Source organism: Myotis myotis, unplaced genomic scaffold (genome assembly GCF_014108235.1).
Source record: "Myotis myotis isolate mMyoMyo1 unplaced genomic scaffold, mMyoMyo1.p scaffold_m19_p_1, whole genome shotgun sequence".
NCBI classification, from domain to species: Eukaryota; Metazoa; Chordata; class Mammalia; order Chiroptera; family Vespertilionidae; genus Myotis; species Myotis myotis.
Window position 1 is genome coordinate 94,120,521 of NW_023416313.1, and position 17,202 is coordinate 94,137,722.

The window sequence follows — 17,202 nt, forward strand, 5'->3', positions numbered from 1 at the left end:
TTTCTCCAGTTAACTGTGCCCTCTTTTGTCACTGCAACCCTACTTCCTGGCATCCCTCTCCACCTGTCCTCTGCTCCAGTCCAGCCAGCCCCTCCTTCAGTTATCACCACCCTGGTCCACGCCTGTCATGCTTGCTCATAGCCTGAAGTCCTGTCTCCAGACGCTTGTCATTGTTGAAGTGTTACATTTGTGCAATTCTTCAGTTAATGCATGTGCCCTTCTCGACCGAAAGCACCATGGGGATGAACACTGGTGTTTGGGCCCTGCCCAACCCAGAGTGGACACTCACACATTATACTCATGAAAGGAATCGATATGGGAAATGCTCAAATTACACATTCCATCTTGGCTGAAAGCTTTTCATAATTTTTTCCACAAAACATTTTTCAGAGCAGGAACTATAAAGCAAAAAGTATTTCTTTTTCTACTTCCAAATTGGGTTTTGCTTTCTCAGTAATCACTTGAAGCATAGAAGTGGTAGAAGAAATCATTTATGTTCTCTCCAATTTTTTTTCTGTATAATTTAGTGAAAGCAATATGAAATTGATTACTCCTTAATTTTCCTGGCCATCCTGTAAACTTCCATTGTTTTTGTTTACACTTTTATTTCCACAAAATATTGAAAAATTGATTGGCATCAGCTTCATTCTGATTGTTCTTATTGTCACAAGACTTGGCCTTTAGTTCTGATTCTCCCTTTTTTTTAAACTTTGATATTCCAGTGCTAATATAAAGATGTAAATTTAATTTTCTTTACAAATATACTCTGATAATCCTATATAATAAAAGACTAATATGCAAATCGACTGAACGGCAGAACAACTAGTTGCTGTGACACACACTGACCACCAGGGGCAGACGCTCAACGTAGGAGCTGGCCCCTGGTGGTCAGTGTGCTCCCACACAGGGAATGCTGCTCAGCCAGAAGCCGGGCTCATGGCTGGCGAGTTCAGCAGCAGTCATGGGAGCCTCTCCTGCCTCTGTGGCAGCGCTAAGGATGTCCGGCTGCTGGCTTACGGCATCAGTCAGACATCCCCCAAGGGCTTCCGGACTGTGAGAGGTTGCAGGCTGGGCTGAGGGTTTCCCCCCACACACCTGAGTGTACAGATTCGTGCACTGGCCCTCTAGTTATTTAATATTGTAAGATACTTGAGTCAACTAAATAGGAGAGATTATGTGATTTTAAATTAGTCTAGAGTTTTGTTAAGTGGCACTTTCAGACATTTTTACTCACCACAAAATGAAGGAAATTTTAATTAATACAGAACAAGCTAAATGTGATGTCTGGTTAAGTTATCACATTAATTTGATAGGAGAATTGTGAGTTGGCCTTATACAAATGCAGCTGGTACAGAGTTATCCCAAGAAAACCACTTGCATGAAAAGGTGATATGGATCGGTGTTTATGAGGTAAGGATTAACTGGTGGTTGTAATTAAGGTTGTTTGGGTCATTATAAAGTGGCTATAGGTTATAATCTAATACAATGAATTTTAAGGTATTATTCTGATCATTTTATTCCATAATTAGATTATATCATTTGCTGTTTTAAGCATCTGCTGCTATTTATATCTGTGCTTCCCAAACTGTGGGAAGTGCCCTAGGGCATTGCAGCAAATTCTGAGGCGTGCCACGGGATATTTTAAAATTTCAAGGGCAACATGGGCATACACAATATCTGTAGGACAGATGCAAACCACTAGCTGGAGGGAGTTCACAATTTCAATTTAAATTGTGCTGCTTTTCTTCCAGTGATGTGGTATCTTTGGGAAGTTGGATTCTCAGCAGATGTGTAAAAATGGGAAAGTCAGAGTGGATCAGGAAATGCGGGTGGTTTGATCATAAGGTTTGAGTATTTGTGCAGAGCCCAGTAGAACATAATTATATTCTAATTAGTATATGTATTCTATAGATTAAATGATTACTGTAATATTTATTAAAATATTAACATAATATTTCTTTTAGAAAATGCGGTGGCTTGCACATATGTTTTTTCTTTTCGTCATAGTTTAAAAAAATTATTAAAGTACTTAATTTTCAGAACAGGTAATTCTTTAACATGATTTAAAAATCAAAAGCATAAAAATGAAGCCTGAGAAGTCCCCCGTCTGGGTTGATGGCAGTTCCCTCCTGATTGCTCAGGCCAAAGCCTCTGGGCAGGACTCGGCTTCTGTCTTTCTCACACACACATTCAGGACCACAGGAAATCAGGCTGGCTCTGCTTTCAAAATATGTGGTCACCCTAGTCAAATAGGCTATTGTTATGGTTACTCATAACTGGTCTTGCTACTTCTGCACTTGTGCTTCTCCCACCCCAAACCCTTCCCCCACCCAGTAATCTTCTGAAACCCTAAGTTGGTTAAGTGATATCATCACCTTACCACCCAGAACCCTGCATCTGCATAGAGTAAAAGCCAGAGTCCTTTCAGTGATCTCCAGAGTCCTATAGGCCCAGCTTCCCTTTACTTCTCTGATCTCAGTTCCTCCTATTCCACAGGTAATCTGCTACAGCCAGGCTGGTCCCCGCTTCCCAAGCGTAGGAGGCACATCCGTGCCCCAGGGCCTTTGCACTGGAATGCTGACTCCCTTGTCTCTTTCAAACCTTGGCCCACCCTAACCTACCCTATTTTTAATGTATCAGTGATCCCCACCCATGTACTGATGGCCATGTCCTAGCTCTTTTATCCTGCTCTTTTTTTCATAGCTTTCTAACATAGTAGATCATTTACTGCCCACATTGTAATTTACTAAGTTTATTGTTTTATTTTTTTACTCTCCCCACTACAATATAAGTTCTAGGAGGACAGGCACGTTAATGTGTTTTGTTCAACAACCTATTCAAAGCAACTTGAACACTTAGCAGTAATAGGTGTGTAGCAAATGAATAATGTTCAATTTAAATTTGTTGTCTGTTTGAACTATCAAAGCATATTCAAATCTTTCTCTTTAACAATGGATTGTCCATTCTCCCAGAGGTCTGAACAGTTTTTGCTCTGTACTTTCAGGCTAATTAGGTACTTTTAAAATATGAATCTTATCTTTTTGGCTAATTGAACATTTTATCATTATTTACAGACCTTCTTTATTCTTAGCAATGCTTTTATCTTAAAGTTATTAGTTTATCTAATATCAGTAAAGGTAAACTAGCTTTCAATAGTTTTAGTACTATTTAATATGTATTTTTTCTTCCTTAACATTTAATCTTTTGAGTTCTTATGTTTTAGTTCTGTCCCTTGCATGTAGTTTATAGTTGTTTTTACTTCATTTTAACCATCTTTATTTTAACTTCTAGCCTACTTTTGACTCTTGTGATTCTGTACAGATCCAGATTTGTTTCTTTCATTTACTTTCTATTTGTCCTACTTTTACAGCGCTTATTTTTTCTTCTTGTGTTCTTTTTTTAAAATGAGTTTTATTTGTATTCTTACTGTTTGTTTTTTTCCACTAGCATAGAGGTTATATACTCTGTTTCTATTTTTTTAATGTTTAGAATTTTGCCTTCATTCTTTTTTAAAAAATGTTTTTCTTTATTGATTAAGGTACTACATATGTGTCCTATCCCCTCTTTGCCTGCTCCCCCACCTCCAACTCATGCCCTCACCCCCCTGGTGTCTGTGTCCATTGGTTAGGCTTATATGCATGCATACAAGTCCTTTGGTTGATCTCTCCCCTTTACCCCTACCCTTCCCTACCTTCCCTCTGAGGTTTGACGGTCTGATCGATGCTTTTCTGTCTCTGGATCTGTTTTTGTTCATCAACAGTTTATGTTGATCATTATATTCCATAAATGAGTGAGGTCATATGATATTTACCTTTCTCTGACTGGCTTATTTCACTTAGCATAATGCTCTCCAGTTCTATCCATGCTGTTGCAAATGGCAAGAATTCCTTCTTTTTTACCGCAGCGTAGTGTTGCATTGTGTAGATGTACCACAGTTTTTTAATCCACTCATCTGCTGATGGGCACTTTGGCAGTTTCCAAATCTTAACTATGGTGAATTGTGCTGCTATGAACATAGGGGTGCATATATCCTTTCTGATTGGTGTTTCTGGCTTCTTGGGATATATTCCTAGAAGTGGGATCACTGGGTCAAATGGCAGTTCCATTATTAGTTTTTTGAGGAAACTCCATACTGTTCTCCACAGTGGCTGCACCAGTCTGCATTCCCACCAGCTTCATTCTTAGTCTAAAGTTAACACCTTGCCGTAACCGGTTTGGCTCAGTGGATAGAGCGTCGGCCTGCGGACTGAAAGGTCCCAGGTTCGATTCTGGTCAAGGGCATGTACCTTGGTTGCGGGCACATCCCCAGTGGGGGCTGTGCAGGAGGCAGCTGATCAATGTTTCTCTCTCATCGATGTTTCTGACTCTCTATCCCTCTCCCTTCCTCTCTGTGAAAAATCAATAAAATATATTTTAAAAAATAAAGTTAACATCTTAACTCTCCTCCTGAACAATACAGGAGCACTGCAACTCCAACCACCCGCTTCCTGCTTCCACGCGTTGCTTTCCAGTGCTTATATCCGTCCTTTGTAACCCAGTGAATTAAGCATTACTGCTTCATATAGGCAATGTTTACTTATATTTATCCACGTATTTACCTTATTTATTTGCTTACTATTCTTTTTGTATCTCCGTCTTCCACACACTTTTTTTCTGAAGTATAGATCCTTAGACTCTAAATAATATGTTTCTAAATCTTACTAGTTTCTTTACATTCTGTTGTAGGTAACTTGTCAGTTTTTGTTTGTAAAGAAAAGGCTTTATTTTGCTTTTCTTTTTTTTGAAAGATAGTTTTGATGGATACACATACACTATCTGTGTATCCTTTTTTTTTATTTTAGAAAGGGAGGGAAGACAAAGGGGAGAGAGAGAGAGAAACATCGATGTGAGAGAGATACATTGACCGGTTGCCTCCTGCACGCTCACTACCAGACATCGAACCTGCAACCTGGGTATGTGCCCTGACCGGATGAACCTGTGACCTTGGGGTGTACAGGACACGCTCCAACCAACTGAACCACAACGGCCAGAGCTCTGTCTATCTTCTATGTGTAATTTTTTTAATACCAGGAAGCAATGAACTTAATCCTGATGCTGTTTCCCTGGGGACGGCGTCAGATCCCCCGGGTTCAGGGCTCGTCCCATAGACTGCTCCCTTTTCAGAGGCCAATTGCAAGTGCAGGTTGCCACTCGTGCTTCTTACCGACTGACTATAAATTGGATGTTCCCAAGACTGTCTCCTCAGGTTCAGTTTGCTAGAGCAGCTCATGGCGAACGTTTACTTACATTTAACAGTTTATCATAAAGCACATTATAAAGAACCCAGATGAAGCGGTGCATGGGCAAGCCCAGAAGGGTCCAGAGTGCAGGCGCTTCTGTCCCCCGGCACTGGGCTGCACCAGCCTTCTGGCACGTGAATGCCTTCCCCAACCCGGGAGCTCCTCAGCTCTTGATGTTCAGGAGTTGTTATCGCACTTAATCTGCTGCAGGACCCACCTCCCATCCAGTGGGTGAGCTGAAAGTTCCGCGCACTTCCCACCGAGATAGTAGTAACCTGTGGCATTTATTTTATGTTTTTCTAGATCAATGAACTGAGCCATGTTCAAATCCCTGTTATGTTGATGCCAGATGACTTCAAAGCCTATTCAAAGATAAAGGTGGACAATCACCTTTTTAACAAGTAAGTGCAAGTGCAAACTTTTCTAGAACTGATGTGGCTGCCAGGAGTATGATTTCTGTGAATTTCTGTAATCACATTTTTCAATGGGTGGGTGTAAAGTTTTTCTGATGAAGTTAATCCTGTGATAAACAGAACCATCTGTCATTTTCACAAAAGCAACAGCAGGCCTCTTGGGTAATATCCTTTTGCCATATGGCATATTGTTCTCTATGAATAGCTTATATGTTAAAAGTGATATTCTCATTACACTTCAGATGTTTCAAGCTGTAAATTGCTTGGATTTTTTAGCAGCTATGGACCTCAGCTATCTTACACAAAACTCTCATAATGATTACTTTATGAACAGAAATGACAACTTCATAGAACAATAAAGAATTAAGATGCATTTTTATAGAATATAATTGGACACCATGTTGGGTATTGAGACTATCTCTCCTTCATTGGAATGTCATTTTATTTTATGTTATTTTTATTGTTTTAAATATATTTTTATTGATTTCAGAGAGGAAGGGAGAGGGAGAGAGAGATAGAAACATCAATGATGAGAGAGAATCATTGATCTGTTGCCTCATGCATGCCCCACACTGGGGATTGAGTCCACAACTTGGGCATGTGCCCTGACCAGGAATCAAACCATGACCTCCTGGTTCATAGGTCAACGCTCAACCACTGAGTCACACAGGCCAGGCGGGATGTCATTCTAGATGTCTCTCTGGAGCCCCTTATATGTTAGGCAGTCCACTGAGGGCTGGGGATACAAGGATGTATAAGAAACAGCCCTGCCCTCAAGGGGCTCACAGTCAGGTGGGTGGTTGAAAACTGACATATATATAAATTACGTACTGTAAGTTGGCGTGCAGCATACCACAACAAAAGAGTGTGTGTATGTGAACACAAAGAAAGAGGCAATTCTGAATGAGTAGTATAAACCTCAAATCCTGCTCAAAAGATTAGTTCTGACGTTTCTTCCTGGGGCCCTTGTGCTACTGGCAAGCTCAGGGGTTAATTCTCCTCATAATACTGTTTAGAGGCTAACCTTTGAGAGAATTTTCTATGTGAATTTAGGTTGTGGTATTTATATAAAACTAGAGGCCCAGTGCATGAAAATTTGTGCACTGGGACAGGGGCCATGGGGGGAGGGCATGTCCCTCAGCCCAGCCTGCACTCTCTCACAGTCCGGGACCCCTTGAGGGATGACCACCTGCCAGCTTAGGCCCGCTGCCCAGGGGATCGGGCCTAAGCCATTAGTTGGACATCCTTAGCGCTGCTGCGGAGGCGGGAGAGGCTCCCACCACCGCCGCTGCACTGGCCAGCCATGAGCCAGCTTCTGACTGAGTGATGCTCTCACTGTGGAAGTGCACTGACCACCAGGGGGCAGCTCCTGCATTGAGTGTCTGCCCCCTGGTGGTCAGTGCGCATCATAGCGACCGGTTGTTCCCGGTTGTTACATGGTTAGGGTCAATTTGCATATTACCCTTTTATTATATAGGATAGGTCATTCAGGGAGCGAGAGCAGTCTTGTAAGCTTGCATCCACTACTGACTGAGGATGAGTGTGGCTCTCTTGGTGCCCTTCTCTCTGTCCACATTCTTGGCTTTCTCTTCACCACGTTCTGCAGGGTGGACCCTCCCTTGGCAACCTCATCTTCCTGATGAGGAAGCAGCTGTAGCATGTGGTCGGGATTAAAAGATCATATAGGCCAAGTGCTCCTAGGTGGTGAGAGGACACAAATGTTATCAGTCTGACCCTCTGTCCCCCGGGTCTTACTGTGGCTTGTACTATTGACCCTTGAACAACAGGTCCACTTACATGTAGATTTAAAAAATAAATGTGTATCGTATTGTAAATGTATTTTCTCTTCCTTATAATTTTAATAACATCTTCTTTTCTCTGGCTTACTTTTTTGTAAAAATACACTATATAATAGACATAGCACATAAAATATGTGTGAATTGACTGACTATGTTATCGGTAAGGCTCCTAGTCAGCAAGAAGGCTATTTGTGAAGTTTTGGGGGAGTCAAAAGTGACACGTGACTTTTCAGCTGCATGGGGGGTTGGCACCCCTAACCCCCATGTTGTTCAAGGGCCCCCTGTGGGAAGGGAACTCCAGGCACTTCCTTGGCTACTCATGGAACTAGCTGGTGGGAGATGCAAGTCTGGTTAACTCTGTATATCTGAGCTTGCTTTCACAATATCCTGTTCCAGAGAAAACATGCCGAGCCATTTCAAGTTTAAGGAATACTGCCCGATGGTCTTCCGAAACCTGCGGGAGAGGTTTGGAATCGACGATCAGGATTTCCAGGTGAGTTGCTTTTGTAACGTTGCTTCAAACAGGCTTCATTTTTCCACGCTCTGTGCGATAGGACTGAGTTTTTATCATTACAAGTCATTGTATAATAGTACTTGTTAGTTTACATATTAATGTTCAATGATTTTTTTTCTGAAATAAGGGGCTCTTTCAGTTAGGAACCCCTCTGTGCTATATTTTCAGTCGTCAGCAGGAAAAGGGATTATTCTTTGGGGAGAGAGCAGGCACGCGAGGGTCTTACACGTGCCGTCGTTTCCAGAGGCAGAGGCTCTACCAGCAGAAACCCCTTTTCATTCCTGCCCGCGTATGTGTCACCAGCCTGGGCAAGTGTGTATGTGTGCGTGGAATTCGCATTTCCTACATTGGTAGAGGCCACTTGGGAATCTGAGAAATCTATTCTTGTTTGTGCTGATTTGCTGCTTTTCAGATTGGCCAATGCTGCCTCTGGCCCACAGCATTTTTGTTAGAGGCCACTCTTTGAGCACCACAGTGCAGCATGGCACTGTTCCCGCACACTGCCCTCACCATCGGGAGCCCACCTGTCCCGGGCATGGCCCTGGGGAACACGCCCTTCACTCTTCGTACCCCCACAGACAAAAGTGCACTGCTGCTTTTCTCCCTGTATTTGCCTGGTTCTCATGGTGTTGTCATATCTGCTGACCCATGGTCATGTGTCCTAACGCTTAGCCAGCTAGATTCGGAAAAGCCAAGGATTTCCTATAGGAGCAGAAGTCTACCGTATGTTAGGAGATGCAAGGGTTACCTCCTGGCCTTTTACGACAGTCTGTTCATTGTACTGTGAGAGGACTGGCTTATTTAAATCCTTTAAGTCCAGCAATCACTTTCTCTCATTTGCCCTAAGTGGGAAAGCCTAATTTATCCTGCATTAAGTGCCATATTGCCACCCTGGATGACTTCACACGTTAGCACAGCTTACCCTGTATTTTCCCTTGAAGAATCCGGCCTCTAAGGCAATTCGAACCGAGTTACTACACTTTCCTAAAGCTCTGTGGGCCTCCCCGCCCTGCCAGGCCTTTTCTTCCCTCACTGCTCGCTCAGGCATGAGGAGCCTCCAGCCGCCATGCTTTGGGCTGCAGGTGGACCAGGCCTGGCTGTCCACCGAGGCCCAGCTCCTGAGGAGAGGCTGGGTGCGCCCCGGAGGGTGGGGGGAAGTGTGACAGGGAGGATGTGGGCACTTGGTTGGCTTTGAAAAACTGCGGCGGAGCCAACATCGCTCAGGTTTGACCTTCATGTGTTAAGAGGAAGAGCTAGATCAGACTTAGACTTGGAATGTACTGCTGAAAAAATAAGTCACTTTCAAAGAACAAATTTGGAATAGTAAAAAGGGTTTGCATGAAATAAAAAGGAACCATTCCCCATTAGTTAAGAACTGTTGCTACATCTGAGGAGGCCACATGAAAATAAACTGAGCCCTTTAAAAAGGAGCAAACGGCTGGTAACTGAGGTCTCGGGCGGCTACTCGCCCGTGGGAAGCGCAGGTGTGTTTCTCCCTTTGTCCCCTCCTCTTTTATAAAAAAAACAAAAACATTTATACTCGCATTTCACAGAAACTAACTTTTGAGGGCCTAAGCAACAAAATCTTGTTAGATTCCTTAATTCATTACCAAAATGAAGTCTATGTATTTCTTCTCCGAATCAGCCCTATTAAATGAGGTCCAAAATGGGCCCATTACATCCTGAGTTCTGATGGCAGCAGATAAAAGTAATTTTTAAAATTTCCTAAAGTGACCAATTTAGTTACTGAAATACTAAGGAATGAGCGATTTTCCTTCCCTTTCCCCCCTAAAACCAAAAACCATGTAAGCTGATAGTTAAGTAAATGCAAATTGCTGAGTACAAACTTTGAAGGCAAATTAGGCAAGTGGAGGGCGATTCACACCAACTAATTGGCAAGTCTGTGAAGCTCTTAGCATGAGAGTGGGATAGAGGAGAGCCAGTGTGAGGATAATTAATCATTTGAACACCACTCCTTTCCTCGGCCATGCCTGGTGCTTTTGGCATTTAAATTGCGGCTTTCTCTTTGGCAACTGTATTTTTTATTAAATAAAAAACAACAACTGTGGGTGTTGAAAGTATCTTTGATAAACCAGAGATATACTCGTTCCCTCCCCAATCCTGTGTTTCTTTCCCAGTATCTGCACCTCTTAAAAATTTGTCAGCAGTGGGACTCAACACACTTTGTTGGCTACTTGGTCTGGAAAAAAGAAAGAGGTTGTGCCAACACTGGCTGTGGCTGGGTGCCCGAGGGCCCTGCACGGTGTAGGGGTGAAGGCGACAGAGGGGCTAGGCTGTCACCAGAGGGGCCCATCATCCCAGCTGCTTGGCACTTGGACTCACTGTTGGCCAGGCATTTCATTCATCATGGCCAGAACTAGTAACAAGTACCAGCTGACACATGTAGGACCAAATTCCCAATCTGGTTTGAAAAGTAGGATCAGTGACCTGGGGTCTCCTCACCTATTGGAGGCACCGCTGATGGGGGCCAGGCTTCAGGCTGCCTTTGCCTTGCTGTGTTTATTTTTCTGAAGTGCTTGAATGTAGCAGCTTTATATAAATGTGGCCACAAGGAGCTCCATTGTCTGGTTCATTTAATATTCAAACCTTCCTATTAAAGCCAGTGAATAAATGTTCTTGACCTGCCTTGTGTGTGTGAATGCCTTTTTCCTGCACCTGAAAAAGTCATTATTGAGCACTCGGATAAAAGCAGAACGTAGTAATTAGCCTACCTCATTGACCGCTTATCAGTGAACTTACAGTAATTAAAAAGCATTCTTGCTGTCCCCATAAACATTTGTATCCTTCCTCTGGTTTTGATTTCTTTCCTGTCTTTTAAAAAGAAAGCTTTGTTTTCTTGCTGTTAAAGACTAATTCAAGCAACAGTTCTAGAATATTCATCATTTAATAACAGTATCACTTAACCTGTACATATATATAAACCTGTGTGTGTGTGTGTGTGTGTGTGTGCATTTGCTCAGTGCTTCCAGATTCAGAACTTTGTTCAATTGATTAGTGCTTCACAAAATTATTTCATTGGTTTGTAATATGCTCAAAGTTGAATTGTGTTCTGATCATTGTTGGGCCAATGTGACTCCCCCTTACCATACTTTTAAGATAAGATCTTTCAAAATGACTCCTCCCACGGAGGCCTCCACTGTTACTGCAGCTACAGTGCCACCTTAAGCTCTAGTCCCCTTAGGTGATTTCATGCACAGTTATCAACTCAGTGTGTGTTTATTTGCGTGACTACATGTCAGGCTCTGCTAGACGTTGTAGGAAATGCAGAAGAGAAGAAAGGGTGAAGGAATTCCTTTTTCTTTTTTGTTAACTCTTATATACCAGATTTCGTATTAGATGCTAATAAGGTTTACAGAAACCCAGACATCCTGACTTTTAATGTTTTTCAAGAAAATCTGCTTTCTTGTTTCTCAGAGAATCAGACCCCCCTATAACAGTTCCAGGAAATTAAATGGAGGTGTCAGTTAAAGTTTCTGAACTATGGGAGAGAATTGCCCACCAGAACCCAAAAAGTTGTACAGGATGGAGATGATGAATTAAACCTAAATGCATTGGAAACCAAGCCTTCTTGTTCTTTGTAGAGGATAATATCAGGTTTACTTTTCCTCTATAGCATCTCCTGAATTAGAATCCCTCATTACTGCCCTGGCCTGTGTGGCTCAGTTGGCTGTGGGTTCAATCCCCCATGGAAGTGTATGCGGGAAGTAACCAATCTCTCTCTCTCTCTCTCTCTCTCTCTCTCTCTCTCTCTCTCTCTCTCTCTCCCTTATTTCCCCTCTCTCTAAAAAAGATAAAATTAAAAATCAATAAACATATCCTTGGGTGAAGATTAAAAAAAAGAGCCCCTTGTTATTCTCAATTGATGCATTTCTTTTTTTTATTTGTAACAGATAATTCTAATTTTAAAATAATTTTAAGAGGTAATGTTTTAGACTATTGATGCTCTTGTTTCAGGTTTAAAAATAAAATTCTAAAGTGTCAAGGCCTTCAGACTATACTAAACTTTGAAAAAAAATCTATCCATATCTCTATAACATAAAGTCTATCACCATGTTTTCAAATACAGCTTTCCCAAATATAATTTAAACTGTCTGAGGACAGGAATTGAGTCCAGCTGGTTTACTGGGCTGCAGGCTCAAAAAAAGTGGGTCTGGGCACTGGAGTAAGTGCTCTGGGTGGACCCGTAAGAAACGCCATGGAAGAACGGGAGTGAGGGCTGGAGTGGGCACACTAAGGGAAGCGAGCTTTCTGGGCCACAACATGGAGGCCACGAAGCTCCGGAAAATGAAGCAACTGGATGGTGGTGGATTGTGGAGATAAAGAGGGAACAGTTGATGTGGAAACTGAGGACCTCAACCAGATTCTAAAGCGTGTGAGCAGTCCTGCGGGTTTACACGGAGCAGGGATGTGATGTCATCTGGATTTTCTATAAAGGTAATTGTGGTGGCCCCGGCCGATGTGGCTCAGTGGAGCATCGTCCCATGCAGCAGAAAGTTAAGGGTTTGATTCCTAGTCAGGGCACATACCTAGGTTGCCGGAGATACAGAAATTAGGCCATGCGATACCCCAACAAGTGAAGAAGAGGCATGAAGCAGGACACTTGGCACTGACAGGGTCGAGCAGAGAGCATCTCCACAAGACAGGGAAAGAGTACAGCCACAGGAGTGGTGGCTGATGGGCCACCAGAGCAACGGGCAGGAGCCAGAGGTGTCAGAGCCTGAGACATTGAGAGAGCAGGTCGCTGGAGGAGGGAAGAATGGGGATGGGCAACCCAGGTAAGTGCCCTTGACCGGGAATCAAACCTGCAACCCTTTAGGTTGTAGGTGGACACTCTAACCACTGAGTCACTGGCCAAGGCTAGACAAGTCTCTCTCTTTTTTAAAAAAATATATTTTATTGATTTTTTACAGAGAGGAAGGGAGAGGGATAGAGAGTTAGAAACATCGATGAGAGAGAAACATCGATCAGCTGCCTCCTGCACATCTCCCACTGGGGATGTGCCCGCAACCAAGATACATGCCCTTGACCGGAATTGAACCTGGGACCCTTCAGTCCGCAGGCCGACGCTCTATCCACTGAACCCAACCAGTTTTTGGCTCTGCTTTTTTATTTTTTAATCCTCACTTGAGAATATGTTTTCATTGATATTTTTATGGAGAGAGGAAGGGGGAGAAAGAGGGAGAGCGTGCACAAAACATCCATGTGAGAGAAATATCGATAGGTTGCCTCCTGTCCAGGCCCCTCCCAGGGATCAAACCCACAACCTAGGTATGTGCCCTGACGGGGAATAGAACCCAAAACCTTTTGGTATATGGGACAACACACCAACCAACTGAGCCACCCAGGCAGGGCTTCTCCTTCTTATGAGTTGGACCAATGACTGTTCCCACCACAGACTGTCCCCCCTCTGACCCCACATGGAACTCAGACTCTCTGTTTGCCTGCATTTCCTGCCCCTGAATGCACTTTGGATTGTGACTTGTGATTTTCAACAAAGAACTAGCACAGGGAGCACCTATCCAGGTTAGATGCCACATTTGTTCATCATGAGCCTGACCCAGGCCTCTGGCATTGTAACCTTGAGATTTTTAAAGGTGGTCGCACGGTGCTCTGTGAAGTTCTTACAACTCTGCTTCTTGCTCTGCTGGTCACTGCCTCTCACTTTTGTGTTCTTCTTTCCTAGGTTGTTTCATTATTGATAAGTGTTGAATTGCTATGTCTTGCTCCCCTGCACAATGAAAGCCGTTCTGTGCCTGGGGTCACAGCCCAGGCTTTCTCTGAATTTCCCCAAGAGCTTAACACAGGTCTTTGAACACAGTGGGCATTTAATAAATTGTTGATGATAATGTTCAAGTTACCATGTTGGTCTTTAGCTCTCTGACGGGGTCAGAGGACCATCTGTGCTCACTCAGATAAAGTATGTCCAACACAGGCCCAGAAAGCAGCCTTGTCTGGGCAGCTCGGCTCCTGGGCCGTGTGATGTGAGGCATGTAATCATAATCCTGAGTAGTCAGCAGGCCAGCGATTGGCTTCCAGATTTCAAGTCCATGAAATAGGTGGCCGCGGTCAGGAAGAAGAACATTTTCCTGGGAGTTGGAAGGCTGGTTTGTTTCCGGGATCTTCAGTGACTGATGCTGTGACTTAATTCAGTCACTTAGCCCTGGTAGGTCTCCATTTTCTCATCTGTGAAATGATGGAGGCCCTCAGCTGTGAATCTCAGGATCTATTATTAAGTTACCTCGAGTAGATGCCTGCCACTTAGGTTCTTGCACACAATGTTGACATGTTCCTTTGTAAAGCGGTGGCCTTTATACAGTCGAACATGGCAGCACTGATTTTAAGTGGCCTTTCTGTTGACTAAAAATAAGAAGTTTTTTGTACATGATTTTTGGCAGATATACACATTCATATCAAAATGGGAGAAAAATGTGTATAAGAGTATATGAGTAGTTCGAGAGAAACATTCCAAACGCTTGAGTATTTAAAAAATGTACAGGGGACCATTATGGTTACTAAACTGTGACATTTTTATGAGCTACGGTAGGAAAGATTGGTGATAAGAATGAGCTAATTAAATTGACCTTTAAATGTCCCACACCCTTCTGGGGGCCTCACTAATCCTGGATGCCCCACTGCAAAAACAAACATCTTCAGTACAGACTTTTAGAGGAGTGGGGAGGAAGGATAGCACCATTAATCCCTTTCTCAAGGGAAAGGACAATAAATTTCCAATTATAAACGTAGGAAGGCCATTGAAGAGTGAGCTTCATCTCTCATTATTTGCTTTATTTCCCACTGAGGGCTGACATGGCACCAGCATTCAAACAGAGCTGTTGAGATTTGAAAGAGGGTATATTGTAAGATCAGTAATGGGTTTGGCTGTAGAAGATGGAAGTGGTGAAAAATAAGTTTACTTACCAAGTGGCAGGATAGGCAAAAATGGACTAAATTGTCATGTTCTTACCTGCCCTTCATCTAATAGCTTGTCAAACAGTTTATTTTATCCCCAGTACCCCAGCAAGCCTAGGCGCATCGCTAAGAAGCTATATCGGGGCTATCATGTGTCCACTGCACTGGACTGAGTAGAGAGCACCCACAATGTCACCACACTCACCAGAGACACCTGCGATATCCCAGATGTCACAGTGGGTCAAGGGACTTGCAAGAAGAATGTTTGGTCCAATCTCAAATACCTGTGTATTGTATGATTGCATTTATATGAAATGTCCAGAATAGGCCAATATATGTAAGATAGAAAGTAGTGACTCACTAGTTATGGGGCTGTGGGGAAGAATGGGAGTGACTGCTAATGGGTACAGTTTTCTTTTTATTCTTTTTTTTTTTTTAATTGAAGTACTAGGAGTCCAGTGCACGAATTCGTGCACCTTGAAAGGAACTGTGGGCCACGAGGCTGCAGTAGGCATAGGGGTGGGTCTCAGCCCATCCTCTGTGCCCCCGCCCAGCCCCTCCTGCCATGGCCCCCGATCCCCTGTCTGCTGGCAGCCCTGCTCCTGCAGCCACCACTGCTTCGCGCTGACAGCGCCGGCCCCACTCAAACCTGCTGACGGCGTGGAGCGATTGGGGTTGGCACCATCAGTGGGTGGGAGCAGCAGCTGCTGCCCCAATCACCCCTCAGGAGCAGGGGGAGCTGGAGAAGCCCTCAGGGCAGGCAGCCGCCACTCGCACCCATTGATGGCGCCGAGTGATCGGGACCGGTGCCAGGCACTGGCAGTGGGTGTGAGCGGCAGCTCCTGTGCTGGCTGTGGGTGCGAGTGGGCCTGGCGCTGGCAATGGGTGCATGCGGTGGCTCCGGCCCCAGCAGCAGGTGTGAGCGCCAGGCAGGACCATGGCTCGCGGGAGCAAAGAATTTTCAGTAACCACCAGAGGTTCGCCCCAATGACAATGACCAGCGCCCTGCCTTGGTCTGGCACCCCTGCTCACCTGCTCCACCATCCTGCTGCGGCCAACACCTGCCATGTTCTACACACGCCCCCTGGTGGTCAGCGCACGTCATAGTGACCAGTTGTTTGGTTGTTTCGGTTGTTCCGCCATTCAGTCTATTTGCATATTAGCCTTTTATTATATAGGACTAGAGGTCAGGTGCATGAAAATTCATGCACTGATGGGGGGGTCCCTCAGCCCAGCCTGCCCCCTCTCACAGTCTGGGAGCCCTCGGGGCAGGAGGCGACCCGGTGATCAGGGGAAGGTGACGCTCCATCACACCTCTGCTGCTGCCACTGCCAGCAGCGCAAGCCTTAGCCAGCCCTGGTTACCTGAGCCTCGGGCGGCCCTGGGCAGCTGGGAGGCTGAGGGGACTGGAGGACTCTGAGGCAGGTGCACGGAGCAGCCAGGCCTGCCGCCATCTTGTGGCTGTGGGCTCCGCCATCTTTGAAGGTGTGGTATTCAATTAGCATATTCTCTTCTTATTGGCTGAGGGCACTGCCATCTTTGTGACAGTGTGAAGGTCAATTAGCATATTCTCTCTTTATTAGATAGGATAGTTGACATGCAATATTATAGTATTTTCAGGTGTACAACATAGTGATTTGACATTTGTATACCTTACAGTGTGATTACCCTGATAAGTCTAGTAACCATCTATCACTGTACAAAGTTATTACAATATTGACATATTCCTTGTACTGTACACTACATCCCTATAGCTTATATAGTTTATAACTGCAAGTTTGTACCTCTTATTACCTTTTTCACCCATCCCCCCAACCCTTTCCCCTTTGGCAACCATCAGTTTGCTCTCTGTTTCTATGCGGCCATTTCTGCGTTGTTTTGTTCATTTGTTTTGTCAGATTTCTTTTTTGAGGTGATAAAATGTTCTAAAATTCACTGTGGTACTGGCTGTATAACTTTGTAAATATACTAAAAGTCGTTGATTTATACACTTTAAATGGGTGGGTTGTATGGTATAAGAATTATATCTCAGTAAAGCTTTTATGAAGAAGAATGCTTACTTTCTTTTTCCTCCACCATTGACTTGGATACCTTTTTCTTGAGGGTACAGAGTTATGATAAAAAGTTTTTCCATTTAGAACATGTGAATTTAAAGAATTGCATACTTTATAATATGAGACTATCAAATGTGTAGAAGAAAAGGGTAGCCAGTGAATAGAGCATGTTTTATTGCAGTGTTTACATTTATCATTACATTTTTTTCTTCA

At 43.8% G+C, this 17,202-nt stretch overlaps 1 protein-coding gene across 5 annotated transcripts in view; it reads left to right on the forward strand.

Annotated features, from left to right (window-relative positions):
* The window catches only part of PIP4K2A (phosphatidylinositol-5-phosphate 4-kinase type 2 alpha), a 175,986-nt gene that overhangs the window by 90,862 nt on the left and 67,922 nt on the right, over nt 1-17,202 (forward strand). For all 5 annotated transcript variants that reach the window (XM_036345084.1, XM_036345090.1, XM_036345116.1 and 2 more), the window contains 2 exons: nt 5,583-5,680; nt 7,888-7,984. In XM_036345084.1, coding sequence (XP_036200977.1) covers nt 5,583-5,680; nt 7,888-7,984 — 195 coding nt within the window. The remainder of the gene's footprint in view (nt 1-5,582; nt 5,681-7,887; nt 7,985-17,202) is intronic.